Source organism: Tribolium castaneum, chromosome 2 (assembly GCF_031307605.1).
Source record: "Tribolium castaneum strain GA2 chromosome 2, icTriCast1.1, whole genome shotgun sequence".
In the NCBI taxonomy this organism is placed as follows: domain Eukaryota; kingdom Metazoa; phylum Arthropoda; class Insecta; order Coleoptera; family Tenebrionidae; genus Tribolium; species Tribolium castaneum.
In genome coordinates, this window is record NC_087395.1 from 22,248,082 (window position 1) to 22,262,624 (window position 14,543).

General features: G+C 40.8%; 4 protein-coding genes across 5 annotated transcripts; 2 read left to right on the top strand and 2 right to left on the bottom strand.

Moving 5' to 3' along the window:
• The first annotated feature begins 778 nt into the window (after positions 1-778).
• mfrn (mitoferrin) lies at positions 779-6,026 on the top strand. The gene is made up of 4 exons (XM_968653.5): positions 779-1,337; positions 1,437-1,656; positions 4,344-4,400; positions 4,454-6,026. Exons 1-4 carry the CDS (start codon positions 1,221-1,223, stop codon positions 5,134-5,136), a joined length of 1,077 nt encoding a protein of 358 aa, XP_973746.2. The 5' UTR covers positions 779-1,220; the 3' UTR covers positions 5,137-6,026.
• An 85-nt stretch (positions 6,027-6,111) lies between these two features.
• Positions 6,112-8,685, top strand: LOC662593 (uncharacterized). The gene is made up of 7 exons (XM_971334.4): positions 6,112-6,353; positions 6,397-6,674; positions 7,403-7,427; positions 7,474-7,569; positions 7,614-8,169; positions 8,217-8,474; positions 8,520-8,685. The coding sequence occupies exons 1-7, from the start codon at positions 6,180-6,182 to the stop codon at positions 8,648-8,650; spliced, it is 1,518 nt and encodes a 505-aa protein (XP_976427.1). The 5' UTR covers positions 6,112-6,179; the 3' UTR covers positions 8,651-8,685.
• LOC662623 (sideroflexin-1-3) lies at positions 8,674-9,962 on the bottom strand. Its single transcript, XM_968709.4, has 5 exons — positions 9,796-9,962; positions 9,317-9,751; positions 9,139-9,266; positions 8,823-9,007; positions 8,674-8,775 (listed from the first exon to the last, which is right to left on the bottom strand). Exons 1-5 carry the CDS (start codon positions 9,960-9,962, stop codon positions 8,710-8,712), a joined length of 981 nt encoding a protein of 326 aa, XP_973802.1. The 3' UTR covers positions 8,674-8,709.
• Positions 9,963-11,692: 1,730 nt separating this feature from the next.
• Positions 11,693-14,317, bottom strand: LOC662657 (sideroflexin-3). 2 transcript variants are annotated; one of them, XM_064354652.1, is made up of 6 exons: positions 14,219-14,317; positions 12,780-12,971; positions 12,388-12,736; positions 12,124-12,337; positions 11,890-12,074; positions 11,693-11,841 (listed from the first exon to the last, which is right to left on the bottom strand). In XM_064354652.1, exons 2-6 carry the CDS (start codon positions 12,929-12,931, stop codon positions 11,779-11,781), a joined length of 963 nt encoding a protein of 320 aa, XP_064210722.1. In that variant the 5' UTR covers positions 12,932-12,971; positions 14,219-14,317; the 3' UTR covers positions 11,693-11,778. The 2 variants fall into 2 exon arrangements, with proteins under 2 accessions (XP_064210722.1, XP_973834.1); XM_968741.4 differs by lacking the exon at positions 14,219-14,317 and adding an exon at positions 13,235-13,385 and having other exon boundaries at positions 12,780-13,180.
• Between the last annotated feature and the right edge of the window lie 226 nt (positions 14,318-14,543).

Sequence of the window (14,543 nt, forward strand, 5' to 3'; positions counted from 1 at the left end):
GAACAAAAAATTAAGGCTTTTGAAAATATTTGAATGCTTTTCGGTTGTTCTTAAATGTTTTCCTCTATGACGCGTAAGTATACTACTTATAGAGATAATAAATTAGTGTCCCTTTTTCTTAATCTGTACGTGAAAAAATGAATGGACAGATAATTTAGATAAGGAGTTAATTACTTTTGTACTTAGTGACGTTTATTTATTTATGTTTTTGTTGCATTTATTGAGGGGAAAGGTCGGAGAAGAGCCAATACAGACTCACTCGGTGCATTTCTATTATTATTAACATTTTATTTTGCGTTAATTTGCGGTTGGAGAGTCTCTTATCAAGGACATCGAACCGCACGCAACAATTTTACAAAAATATACACAAACAATGGTATTTTTGCTTTGTCAGCTTTTTCCGGCTATTACCCACACAATTGCAAATTTAAATTGAAACTCAAAAAAATCCCAAGTTTTGTAACAGTTGGCATCACTTTATCATTCATAAACAATCTTTTTCAAGTCGGTGTTGCAAACACCTGAATACGAAAATGCCTTTGATTCTGTTGCCAATTTGAACAGTCATTCATGATCACCCGGTGCTCGAGTTTTTTTTTACTTTTTTTGGTTGTGGTTGCGCCGCCACTGAGCCATTACGCAACAATGCCTCTAAAAATAAAAACAAGTTGCAACCTGCCAATTGGGTAACCGAGGGGGACCCAATTATGCGAAGGACCTTGGCATCGTCTCCTAAAGCCGGAACTGCTTAAAAGAGCGTATTTTAATCGCGAAAAGCGCGGGTTTCGATTAACCACATGATACAAAAAGCAGAGTGGGGATGCACGGCCGCCACATCGTCCCCTTTTTCACCGAAGCTGCGACAACGGTTGAACCACCGATAAGGTTCTAAGGGCTTCACGTTGCGTAAAGTGGTAATTGTCTACTCCACCGTGCTTTTGCATTGTATTGCCCGCCTTATCAGTGTTTGATACTGGCCCAGGACCGCGTTATCCAACCGCGCTCCAGCAGTGGTATTAGTGTCATCGACGTGGCAGCAGCGCTTTCAGCTGTCAAGTTTCTCTTTCTTTTACTTTCGAGCGTGGTGTCATCTTGTGTGAACAAAATTTTTCGTGTGACCATTTCGCTGAGCGAAAACTCGCTGCCGACAAGTTGTCATCTCGGAATTCGCCCCTGAACGCACGCATCGCCTCCGAAACCCGGCCTTTCACTGGACTATTATGAATTTTGAGGATTATGAGTCGCTCCCAACCAACAATGTTGTTACGCATATGACCGCCGGAGCCATAGCCGGAATAATGGAACATTGCGTAATGTATCCCCTCGATTCGGTCAAAGTAAGTCTCTTGCGCGGCCCCGGGCCTGGGGCGGCCCGGATCGCACGGCCCCGCTTTAAGGTTAGGTCGCTTGGAGGTTATGTCATTTCGCTTTTCCAGACGAGGATGCAGTCGCTGTCCGCGGCGGGCCGCGAGGGCATCGTCGACACATTCCTCAAGATGGTGCGGCACGAGGGCCTCTTCAGGCCCGTCAGGGGCATGTCGGCGATGGTCGTGGGGGCCGGGCCCTCGCATGCCCTCTACTTCAGCTGTTACGAGTACCTCAAGAACACCCTCATCAAGCACACCACCACGGCCCGGTATCACACAGTTATTTACGGTACGGGTTATCTTGTTTGCTGAAGAAGCCAGACGGGGCTTTTTTGGAAAAACGCGCGTCATGATGATTCCTAAGTAATTGTTTAGTGTTATCATCACAGCGGCTAGTAATTACAGATGCACGATAATGGATCATTACTTGGCCTTTTAATTCGCATGAATCTTATCAAAGCCCCCTTGAGAGTATTTACACAGTGTCTTTTTTCTGCCGATGTTATCACAGCCTTGAAAATTTTGTGTTAAATTATTACATAAGGGAGCGAGAGCATGGCTGACCTATTTAATCCTTACTACAGTTTGTCGCTCTCCGAAAATCACGTTTTAGATAACTTTATAATTTAATTAACAGTATATTTTTTGCAGTGGAATTGCTTTATTCAGAACTGTGATAAACCTGACCTGACCCAACGTGACCTTTTAATCTCACAAGTAAGGAACTGGAGTATATTGTTCATAGTTCATATTAAAAATCATACAAAAAAGAATTTATTTTTAGACAGTACTAAACCTGACTACATTTACGTCCATAAATCATTAGTTTAATCGCGAAACATGCTGATTTATATTCAACATTGTCAGTTTTATTGACTTGAAAGATTTTTTAACTTTTGATGGCTATATCACAAAATATAGTTACGCTTTATTCAACAAAATTGCTTTAATTACTTTAATTAAGTAATTAATCCTTTTACAATGTATATCGTCGGCGTTTTGTTTTATTTTCTACGGTATTTACCTTTTGAAAAGTATGTAGCAGATAGAAAATTTCCAATTTTTCTGCTGACATCCGGCTCGAAGGACAAGAAATAATGCCAAATAGAAAATTATTATTATTACGTCAGTCAGATCACAAGACTCGCCCGAGAATAAAATGATAAAAAATAATATTGCAGATTCTTTTTCTAATTTCTAAGACGGGACAACTTGCATATGATCTAAATATAAATATAAATACTTACTATACTAATTTTTATTGTTGTTTTAATACTTTAATTTTAATAATTAATAAATATGTGTACGTAATTTTTAAATAATTAAATGTCTATCTTTAACATATTTAGCGAGACATTGGATACGCTTAATTTTTTTTTGTAAGTTGTGGCTAATAACTTCAAAAATAATGAAAAAAATTGTATTTGTCGAAAAATCTGTTTCTAGTTTTTTATACTTTCGATAATTATTTATGAAATCAACGTAAAAAGTATAAAACCACTTAACATTTTAACTTTAGAAATTATTGGTTTTCTGTTTATGGTCTGCTTACTTGAGCCGTCATAAATTTATGTGACAATGGAGGCTTTAAATAAGTAGGGTAAGATGGTAAGATTTATAACCCACAAAACTGCTATTGTTTTATTTATTAATAAGACTAGGTATCTATAATTATAAGTAATAAGAAATCGCGATTTTTAGTGTATAAATTTTCAAACGGTGGACTCAATATTCTTGAAAATAGTATTGTATTGAAATTATGAAAATAAACAAAAAAAGAATCACTCGTATTATTGCTAGTTCTTTTTATTTTTATTTTAAATAAGTGTATGAGCAAAAAAATTGAGGTAGTGTTACACCGTTAGAATGATTTCCTTAAAATTTGTCGGTATTTTTAGTGGTGAGTGGATAATTGAACGCTCATCTGTCCTGTATTAATACTGGCTATTTACAAGCATAATGTTCTCTCTCGCCAACCTTAGAATATGTCATGCGTTCCATAATGCATCTTTGTGACACCTGTTTCGTTTTCACAATGTTTTTCTTTGTAAAGGCAGAGTAGAAAAAAGCTAAACTTTTGTTCAAGTCATTGCGCGAAATTATGAAAAAGATTAAAAACCACTTCGGCTAATTGCGTATAGTTATTTTTTATTACGTTAATCGTTCGAAGCGCAATAAAAATACATTTGTGATTACATGAATTGGACATCTGACAACGATAATTTATTGCAAATGCAGATTTGGAATTCTTTCGATTGTAACTAAAACAATGAATTAGCATTACCTTGAAAAAGTCCAACGTTCTTACAGTGTAACGAGTTGTTGCCATTTAATTCATAATAATAATTCCTTGCATGTCACAGTTATTATAAAATTATTATATTATTAGAAACACAGTTTTTTGTACGTTGATTTGCTGACAAACACATTATGCATTTTCTGTAATAATACTTGAGATAGCGAACACAAGGTAAACATGAGAGATTTGGGACTTGATTTGAGTGACGTTGCTATTTGCTCTGATAGTCTTATCACCGGCTTTTGCCCAAAGCTGCCCTTTTTCATCCTAAATTCACTTGAATTATTAACTTATTTTCTTAAGGGTTCGCATCGATCATAAATCACCGAAACAAATTGTTCCTGTTGGTAACACCTTCATCAATTTTTCCGGGTTTTACACCTGAGTCGAAACAATCGCCCACTTTGCGTAAAATGAACATTTTTCCTCTATCATAATCATTCAGAGATAAAGTTTTTGTCGTCATTGGAATACCGAAAAAACGTTAATTAATTTATTGTCTTGAATTTTCCAAAGGCCATAAACGCTGACGTTAATCGGCTCATTATCAATTTAATTTTTGAACGAATTGTTTCCAATTCAAATCGAGCCGCAAGGATACAGTTCCGTGAGTCGGCAGAAATTGTTTGAATAAAAAATCACACAAATGCTCGATTTATTTCAATTTCAATTTCCAGGAGCGTCCGGTTGCATATCCACCCTCCTGCACGACGGCATTATGAACCCAGCCGAAGGTACTTTGCCCGTTTAACAGTCGGCAGAAATACGTTTTTTTTCCAAATTCCAGTGGTCAAACAGCGCATGCAGATGTTCAACTCCCCGTACAAGTCGGCGGTGCATTGTTTCGCCGACATCTACAGGCGAGAGGGCGTCCCAGCGTTCTACCGCTCGTACACAACCCAGCTGACCATGAACGTGCCGTTCCAGAGCATCCACTTCATGGTGTACGAGCTGGCCCAGAAGATCACCAACAAGGACGGCACGTACAACCCGGCGGCGCACATGGTGAGCGGCGCGCTGGCGGGGGCGGTGGCCGCCGCCGTCACCACCCCGCTCGACGTCTGCAAGACCCTGCTCAACACCCAGCAGCAGGGCACCACGGCGGGCCTGGTGGAGGCCGTCAAAAAGGTGTACATTTTCGGCGGCCCGACGGGCTATTTCCGGGGCCTGGGCGCCCGGGTCATGTACCAGATGCCGGCGACGGCGATCTGCTGGTCCACGTACGAGTTCTTCAAGTATCTGCTGACCACGTCGGCGGAGGTGCGGCTGGTCAGCGCTCCGACGAGTGTGGTTTTAGCCGAGGAGAGTCCGAAATACGAACCGACCGAAAAGATAAATCTGAAACCGCGCGAGTTGCCTGCGATGTCCGGGGCGGGGATCTACGGCTCGATCTCGTTTAATACGATGCACTCGGACACCGGGTACACGAATAGGAGGAAAGACTCGATCCTCGACATCGTCCATACTTAGTGTGCGTGAGTTGTCGATTTGTTTCCATACGTAAGTATTAGAACCGGTCACCGAACATCATGGTTTTCTGATTCAACTGTGTCTAAAATGTAAATAGAGGGCGTTGCAGCTTACCGAAGTGCTCTTGTGTTAGGTGTAAGACGCAAAGTGACGACGCATTTTGTTTCGTTTTTGTTGGTAAGCTGATAATGCACGTATTTTTGACAATACAAGCACTAGTGGTAATTAGAGTAGGTGGAACCGACAACCGATATTTCAGTCACTCTTTCAAAAATTACACAGTTATTTTTTTATCGAATATTATTTGCGAAGCAATAACGGAATATCGGACTCAGTGGCTGTTGGAGGAAACCATGTCAAAATAAAAAACGACTCGCTATATTTCTAAAAGTACTATTTATTTTTATTGACCCGATTTTTGGGTGACTCGGATGATAGAAATACTTCCACTGATTTATGAAAAACGTGGCGTTGTGGCGTCAACAGAGTAGAAAGTTATTTTATTAAGGCGTTACATTCTGTTTCGTTTCGTGTGTTCGTGTGGATCGGGATGAAAATGCGAACGGCTTGAGACTCAGAGTCGCGGAGAGATTTCGCTCTTGTATTGCCGTCACGAAGACGCTGTTTAGACTGTGATAAAGTCCTTATCAACTATTTTTTCTATGTATGATATTGACTTCGTTCAGATGGGAGTACTATCATATTTTATATGTTACGTAATAGAAGGCTATGTGTTTTTAAACAGAGATTATGTCTTCTATGTATTGTGATAAGCGACCTTGTCACCGTTACGTTAGATTATTTTAGTTTTGTGTCATATTGTTTTTTTCAAAGAAAAAGAAAAAATTTGTAAAAAGAATGTTCAAATATAATAAATGTTACACAAACAAGAGTTTAACTCATTGCCAAGAGCCAAGCAATCCCTAAAATCAACACCAGCGCTGCAACTAATCCCAATCTCAAACAGAGAGTGGGCTTAACCCCAGAAGTGGATCAAGCGAGCTGCGCTCCGCCCTGTCAAATTTTTCGCAACAACCCACAAAATGTCCCGTGTTCCTCGACTTAAAACGGAAACCTCCCAGCGTGTGGTCCCAGACCCCGCTTCATCCCGACTCCCTCGCGGAGTTTCCCGTGTGACTGAAAAGTCCCAGCGCAATCCCCGGTCGGGAGTCGGGCGTCAGCTCGGAGTTGTGAAACCTGAAGGGACTCCGCAACCAGTGAGTACCCGACTTGTCCCAATTTCCACTAATATAAAGAAAGGGGCCCTCGAGATTCCAACAAGGCGTCTTCAAGCAAACCTTGGCCAAGTCAGTGGCGGACCCTGGGAAGAAGGTGCGGACGGTGTCTGCCTCACACTCACAGATTAAACCCCCCAAAGTGCAAACGAAGCGAGGGGAGGAATGTGTGGTGCAGCAGATGTCGCTGGAGACGACGGTGCAGAGGTGCCCCAGGGCGGAGTACATCGGCAAGACCATGCGAGGCGTCGACGTGGCCCCCTCGGGGGTGGCGCGCCAGCTGGAACTCACCTCGCAACAGATGTGAGTCCAGTCAGGAATTTAACAGAGTTGGGAAACTGAATGGTTTGTTTTACGAAAATCTTAAAAAGTCAAATCGTGGACTGATTTTAGACTGGGAGTCATCAAGTTGTGTTTTTTAAGTAGGACTTTTAAGGACTAACTAATTTGCCCGATTTTTCGCCAAGTTGTAGGCATTTTAAATAACAATACAATAAATAAAAAACAAATGAACAAACATTACAAAGTAAAAACAAATGGCCTGATTTAAAAACTGAAAGATTATGAAGCAGAAAGAAGCTAAAGAAAAACAAGTGAACAAGAAATTGGCAATTTTCTTGCTAAAAAGATTCAAGAAGTCATGGGTCATGGGAAAGAAGTAGGAAAATACAAATAAGAAGACATGATGTCAGAAATCCTTAAGCATATAAAAAATATGGGGGACTAAAATAAAATACGGAAACAGGAAGCGAGGAAACACAAAGAAATACGTACAATGTGAGAATGCAAGAATGGTATTAATAAAAAAAAATTTTTATCTGAGTATGAGTTTGCGGTTAACGAAAAACTCGTTTTTTAATGGGTGATAAATCTCAAGTATAAAAGGCACTCACTCGCTATCGCTTGTTCGTGCTTTAAAAATATCGAAAACTTTTGTTATTTATATTTTTATTGAGATTGGCTGTTCATGGTCCCAACTCTATAAACAAGTAACAGTTTTTATTATATTAATAATTTTCGGGGGTTTGCAGCGACCCGACACGTGGAACGGAATCGGTATAATTTTTCCTTATTTAGAACCGAAAAATAACGAAATTTTCAGGCCGGTGTCAACGAAACTGTTTCGGTCACTAGCACGCTCTCGATTACTTCGGGAGGGAAGCAGTTGAAGAAAACTTACAAGAAGCAGACCGCTATTGTAATAAATTTCCTAGTTTTTTGTCGATTAGAGTGTTTTCGTAGGCCTCGAAATTGGCCAAAAAGCCGAATTTGAACCCGCACCACATCAATCGGCTGGTTAAGGAGGAGACCGAAGACGTGGAAAACACCTTGAAGATGGTGCCTCCGAGTCTAGTCTCCTCGTCCATCGACAAGTTTCCTTTGAAGAAAAAGTTGCAAAAGTTGCGGCTTAACGCGGAGCCTGTGAGTCTTTTAACTCAGTCGGTCATCCATCCTGCGCCCACTGCTGACGAGGTCGATGCCGAAGCGCCCCCGGAGCTGATGGCCACGGTCATGGATGCCGTCGAAAAGGGGGCGACGCCGGACTCGGCCCCTAACCAGATTTTCAACAGTCTCTTCCCCGAAGTGCACGAGGCGCGGATTAGGGTCAGTTCGGTGGCTCCCGGGCCTTTGGAGGATGTTGTCGTCCCCACGGATCCCGCCGTGAGGGTGGTCGACGAGGCTCTGTCTTCCGAAATGGAGGAGTTTATTGCTTCCGAAATCCAGAACAAGCAAGAGTTGCCCACGGATGACCTCTGCTCTGAGAATAATATTTCGGCGACGGAGCGCGCGGCTAAAGGTATTTCACTGAAACAGGCAAGTGTTTCACTGACTGACGCTCCTTAGGGGAGAACAAAGCCCCCGAGATGTTTCTGGAGGGCGAGCCGGCGCCGTGGGAGGACTTCACCGTTCGGAAAATCTCCACGTTGGTGGGAGGCGATCCGATTGATCTTTTAGACACGAGTGATCTCTCCGCACTTGAAACTTCAGCTGATATCAGCAAGGAGTTGGCCAACGGCATCGACTATTTCCTCGATGCCGATGTCGTGCCGTACGACACTAAAATTCAAATTCGGGGCTCGAAAATCCCCGCGTGGTTCCCCGGTATGTGCGTGCTGTGTTGTGGGTTGTTGGTCATGCGTTTTTCAGGGTATGTGTCAGCTTTTCCGCACTTACCTGAACTTGTTAAAGTGACCAAAAGTCCGAGTGAGGTACTTCACGCGGCTTGGAAAGCTGTCCAACCGAAAGTTTTCCCGGACGAACCTCTCTTAATTGTCTAACATGAAAAACGCAATAAACGAGATTTCTAGCAAAAGGGTTTTATTTTACGGAAACGGAACTATACACTTTGCTCGTAGTAAACGAATTTGGGGGGACGGTCGTAGAATTTTTTACAGAGAGCCTCCTAAAGATCAGAAATTACTAAAAGAAAGATTACTGCAAGTAACCAACCCTCAGATCGGTTTCTAAGTGCTTGTAAGGCATGTGCGGTCTTTGGGCGTACAGGGCGTAAGCCAAGGGCGATAGGAAGGTCAGGAAGAGACCGGCGAAACCAACATGGGCCGGGAAATTCACCCAGGGGTACCGGCACAAGGTGCCCCTTCGTTCTAGATAGTTCATCACTAGCGGGGTCAGTACTGAAACAAGCAGTCTTGTGTTGAGCAATTGACCAGTAACTGAGTTATTTTCTCCAAAAAGTATGGAATCAGTAAGGGCTTGGTACCACCCTGACTTTAAACGAAGTTTCTCGAACGTAATAAATACTCACACATGGGGGGCACGGCGATGAAAATTTTGTTCATAATGGAGTCACTAATCGATGCATAAGCTGCGTTCTTCGAGTACCCCAGTTTGTTGTGACAGTCGTCATAAATCGGGGTACCATTCTTGAGAATTCTATAAAACCAATGATAAATTAATAGAAAAAATTGGGGAAAAAGTCTTACTGGGCCTTCAGCAGTGGCGTGCCGACACAGTGCGCCGCCGCCACGGCCACGAACGGCACAAACCGCCCCACCAGAGCGGGCGAGTTGACCAAAAGCCGGTTTAGCCCCAAGGCGGTGCCTATGGCAGTACCAGTGGCCACCACGTAGCTCGTGATCAATTGCGTGTTGGTGATTTCATCATCCGAGCCCTTATTCTTGTAACCGACCCACGTGTTGTACGTTTGATTCAACCACTGCCAGAAAACCACCCCCGGAGTGGACTTGTAATAGGCCATCATGCCCCCAGCTAGGACCATGTTGACGGGGATGAAGGCCGCAGGCCGGGCCCAGAAGTTTATTTTCTCGCCGGTTTCTGGATTGTAAGCCGATTCGAACAGGGCTTTGGCTCGCCAGACTTCGTCTTCGGTCACATCGGCCGCCAGAGGCTCCCCGCATCTGGGCTTAATTGCAATTTGCGGGTCGGGATCTAGGACACTTACCGGTATTTGAGGTAGAGGCATTTGGAGTCTTCGAGTGTGTCGGAGCTGGTGAGGAGGTGGAAAGGGTTGGTTCGCTGGAAATAGTGGCGGAAGCGACCCCAGTACGTGTCTTGGTCGTACGGAGAGTCGTCGAGATTGAGTCTTCCTACATGTTTGTTGCTGCACATTTTTCACGATTGGTTCAATTTTGAGAGGATTTGGTGCTGAACATGGCTGATAATTGTATGGTTGTGGAAAAGACTGATGACATTGACAATTGGTTGTGACAGTGGATTTTTTCACTTCAACAGAAGGATGTTCTGCTGGGTTCACGGGCGCCGACTACGTGGGCCCATGGAAGTTTGGTCATGGGTGTGGAGCTCCCATTGAAAATAACTTGCTTATTTTATTGAAATTATAACTATTTAAAATTTGCACATTGTATTTTTTTCCTTGATGTTGTTTACGAATAAACTATTTTTACACATACCTAACGTTTTTTCTTTTAAACAAAAATAATTTCTATATGAATTTAATTTTCTGGTTTCCTTCCGTTACAACTTTAATATTTTCTTATTTTTTTTTCAGTTGCTCTATTTGAAAAATTATACTGGTATTGTTTAAACCAGTGGTTTATATCTTTTCTTATCTGAACTGATAAGTCTAGTGCAAACGGTTATAAAAAGTATTTGTGTTTTTTATAACTGTTAAAAATTCCAATCTCATTTACTAATTTTTGTTGTTGTTTCAAATGCCCATTCTTGCAATTTTCTGTTTAGATTAAAACAGTTTGTCAAATTAAGCAAAATTTTCACTCAGAACGTTCGCTAATTTTGAAATTTCAAGAAAATCAAAAAAATAAGTAAAAAAGTCGTAATGAACAAAGCAAACCAAAATAACTCTTCAAAGCTTATTTTTGCATAAATTGAGTGAACAAATTTTTAATCAGGGCAATAATTCACTTAAAAAAAAGGTGAGTCGAATGAACTCTTGAACTTAGAAATTGTTTTGTGATTTTCTATGTCGACAAAGAATCTTTGAAATAATAAATACGACATTTTTTTTAACAAATTGTTTTATTTTGCGATTTCTTGTAACAATTTAACATAAAAAAGCCAGATTGTCATTAGTAATAATAAACCTTTTTTTTAATAAGAGCGGTTTTTATTAAAAAGTACTTATTAGGTTGAATAAATTACCTAAGAAAGTCAAATTTAGATAATTTTTGAGTAAAATATGCCAAAAACATATAAATTTAGAACTTATTTTGTGATTCTCTGAACCAAGAATTTTTTAAATCATTTATTTTTCTAACAAGTGGACTTATTTTACGAGACCTGGCATTAAATTTATTGAAAAAAAGCCAATTAATAAAAAATCCAGATTGGTTGTCCAGAAACTAAATCTTTTTCTAGTAACATCACCTATCCTCATTGACGATCTTAAGTTAAATCCAGCAAATAAGCTGTAAGCTGAAAAATTAATATCACATTTTTTAGTTTTCATTAAATATTTCAAACAAGCCAAAATAAATTGTTATTCTTCTTATTTAACAAATCAGCTGCTATGTGTTACTAATTTAACAAAAAAAAGTCAATAACTATTAGAAAGTGCCAAATTTTCCGACATTTCTTGCATAAATTAAATAAACTCAACAAAATAAACCCAGATTTTTTGTGATCCAGAACACAGCAGATTAAGAACCGGTAATCTAAGCTGTACAATTTTTGTATCTGTTTTAAAACATCTATAACAAGCAAAGTGCTACAGATAGATGATTAAACCTAAAACTATTAAAATTGCGAAATTATGTTGGACTGAAGCACCAAAAATGATAAATATTCGAAAAAAAAATTGGTTATTTTCCTAATTTTGTTAATTGTTTGAGGTTTACTTGACCCAAGTGAAAGAAACCCGATAAAATAAATCCTTTATTGTCACGGGACATAACAAATGACTACTTTTTTATTTCACATGTAATTATTATTGGCGCCGATTCGCTTATTACAGACCCTTATTATAAAATACGTATTTCGGTGGACTTTGGTACTTCTTCTCGATTTGTTCCTGAAAAACAGCAATGAAACAGCAAACCGGTGCCAAGTACTCCTTTACCCTCAGCTCCGGTTCCAGCTTCCTGTACTCAAACTGCGCCTTCTGCTTGAAGAAGGCGCACGCCAGCGGCGTCGCAAACGTCAGACACAGCCCAACAAAGCCCACCTGAACGGGCAAATTGATCCAGGGCCGCCTCTTCAGCGCCCCCCTCTTCTCCAAATAGTTCATCAGGATCGGAGTCAGGACTGCAAAACACCACTCAAACCGGACCACCCCACACCTCGCAATACCCACACATTCCAGGCGTGGCCATGCAGACCCTGCTGAAGATCACCTGGCCGATGCCGGACTGCGCCGCTTTCTTCGAATACCCCAGTTTGTTGTTGTTCTGGTCGTAGACCGGCGTCCCCTCTTGCAGCTCCTGCGACCTCATGAGCGGGATGTTGATGCAGTTGGCGGCGGCCACGGCCGCCAGCGGCACCAGGCGGCCCAGCAGCGGCGGCGCGCTCTAAAAACAGCAAAAAAGGGACCAGTTAGTGATTTGTTCCAGCCACTCACTCGACATATTCGGTTCAGGCTGAGGGCCGTGGCCACTGCGCCCCCGGTGGCCATGACATAGGAGGTCACGATTTGTTTCTCGGTGAAGGTGGCGTCGCCGCTTCGGTTGGTGTAATTGACTAGAGCGTTGAAAGACTGATTCAGCCACTGCCAGAAGATGACGGCCGGGGTGGATTTGTAGAACGCCATCATCCCGCCGGTGATCAGCATGTTCATGGGGACTTGGGCCGACATCCGCCCGATGATGTTCATCTTCTCGCCGGTGTCGGGGTGGAAGGCCGAGTCGTAGATGGTTTTGGCGCGCCAGAGGTCCTCCTCGGTGATGCCGGGGGGGAGGGGCTGCTTGTTCCTGGGGGTGGGGGTCAGTTGGGGTCACTGGGTGGGGTTGTTACCTGTAGCAGGTGACGAGGTTCTTGGCGTCCTCCAGCTGGGCATTGCTCACGAAGATGTTGAGGGGGTTGGTGGTGAGGAAGAAGTGCCTGGCTCGGCCCGAGTAGGTCTCCTGGTCGTAGCGGGGTTGGTCGATGTTGATGTTGATGCCCATTTTATTGAATTGAGTGCGTTGTCATTATGTGGTAACGATACTGATTTGGTAGTCAGATTTGAGTAATGGCAGTGGCCTTGATTACGTTGATAGGGACTATCTTATTGAACTTTGATATTGCTTTGCTGGGAGGTTACACACCGAGTACAGGCAAATGCACAGAGAGTTTCGAGCGCCGACGCTGAATTATCGATGATTTCTTAATTTTTGGCGGAGCGAGTTGCGAAAATAACGCACTTATTGTTTATTCTATGAGTAATTATCGTAAACTTGAGAATCGGTATTTTATGATGTAACACTGACCTTATTTTTATGTGCGATAAGTGGAAGTACACACAGGCTGGTTAGCGCGGCGCGCTAAAAATTCGCAGCGATAAACATCAAACTAAGATAAGATTGCAGATTTTTCTGTTTGTTGTGAAAAGAACGGAAATGTTTCAAATGTCCGAATAAATATCCTCAGTAAGAAGATAACAAACAAGTTCCTAATCAAGTTGATGTGCCAATAGCTTTTGTAATCAATTTATCAGAAATTACAACATTTGCCAACGAATGGATACAACAGTATTTTCAGTGAAAAAATAATAAAATACCTACCACGAGCCACTTTTATATTTTTTTTGTTTTTTAAGTTCTATGTATTTTATTGGCAATTAATTAGAGTTCAAAATTACCAAAAACGGTTACATTTTTAAGGTAGTAAATTAATTTTTCTAGAAAGTGATAGGGAGTTTAGCATAAAATGCTTTTTCCACACTTTATACATTATTATTTACCAAATGTTATTTGGTGAAATTTTCACTTCAAGATAAAAAGTTCGATAATAACCGAACCGACAGTACAATATAAATTAACGAGAAATACCGTTTTAATGGTTTCTCTGTCACAAGGAAAATTTTGAAAAAAGATCCATGAGAATAATAATGTAAATTATAATTTTGACCGGTCTTCATCAATAATTATCGCTTAACAGAACTAAAAAGGCGCATGAAAAGGAAATATGATTTATAAATTTCAGTTGCGGCGGCTTGATAATGTTATTTAACTAAATGAAATGTGCAAGGAAAAAATAGACTGAAAAAAATTTCTCTATGCAAAATTACTACCCCAGCGTGTATGATAAAGAACATGCAAAAATTATAGAAAAAAAGCTAAAAGTTTTTAAAAATCCCAGCTCTTAGACGCCTTTAAGATGCCTTAGCATCTAACAGACAACCAAAAATTGGTTATTTGAAAAATTGACCCAAATATTCAAAAGTAAAGTTTTAATTGACATATCGAAATTACCTTGAACAATTTTAGTGACAAACGGTGACACTTCAACTGCCAACTGACTGGTTTTTCAAAGTTAACTAATAAAAAATTAATAAAAATGTGAAGATAAATGAAGGGCAGACCTTCAAAAGGCATTATGTCCAAATGTAAAAAAATGTAGGCACAAGAAAGTTTCCTTTTTCAGATAAAGTTTAAGGAAAAACTGCTAAATATTAATAAAATATGTCAGAATATAGATTTTTGATGCTTAATAAATCTGTTAAAATGTGGAAAAACTAAACGACAAATTAACAGTCTAATGGCAGGATTGTAAACAATTAAAAGGAATTTTTTTGAT

Bases quoted from the DNA above. Each gene is read 5' to 3' on its own strand.
- LOC662657 (XM_064354652.1), bottom strand. From the start codon at position 12,931: ATGGGCATCAACATCAACATCGACCAACCCCGCTACGACCAGGAGACC. The intron at 12,737-12,779 runs GTAACAACCCCA...CCCCACCCCCAG, and splicing joins AACCTCGTCACCTGCTACAG to GAACAAGCAGCCCCTCCCCC. The intron at 12,338-12,387 runs GTGAGTGGCTGG...TGCTGTTTTTAG, and splicing joins GCCTGAACCGAATATGTCGA to AGCGCGCCGCCGCTGCTGGG.
- mfrn (XM_968653.5), top strand. From the start codon at position 1,221: ATGAATTTTGAGGATTATGAGTCGCTCCCAACCAACAATGTTGTTACG. The intron at 1,338-1,436 runs GTAAGTCTCTTG...TCGCTTTTCCAG, and splicing joins ATCCCCTCGATTCGGTCAAA to ACGAGGATGCAGTCGCTGTC. The intron at 4,401-4,453 runs GTACTTTGCCCG...TCCAAATTCCAG, and splicing joins CATTATGAACCCAGCCGAAG to TGGTCAAACAGCGCATGCAG.
- LOC662593 (XM_971334.4), top strand. From the start codon at position 6,180: ATGTCCCGTGTTCCTCGACTTAAAACGGAAACCTCCCAGCGTGTGGTC. The intron at 6,675-7,402 runs GTGAGTCCAGTC...GGGGGTTTGCAG, and splicing joins GAACTCACCTCGCAACAGAT to CGACCCGACACGTGGAACGG. The intron at 8,170-8,216 runs GTATTTCACTGA...GACGCTCCTTAG, and splicing joins GACGGAGCGCGCGGCTAAAG to GGGAGAACAAAGCCCCCGAG.
- LOC662623 (XM_968709.4), bottom strand. From the start codon at position 9,962: ATGTGCAGCAACAAACATGTAGGAAGACTCAATCTCGACGACTCTCCG. The intron at 9,752-9,795 runs GTAAGTGTCCTA...AATTAAGCCCAG, and splicing joins TGCCTCTACCTCAAATACCG to ATGCGGGGAGCCTCTGGCGG. The intron at 8,776-8,822 runs GTTGGTTACTTG...TCTGATCTTTAG, and splicing joins ACTTAGAAACCGATCTGAGG to GAGGCTCTCTGTAAAAAATT.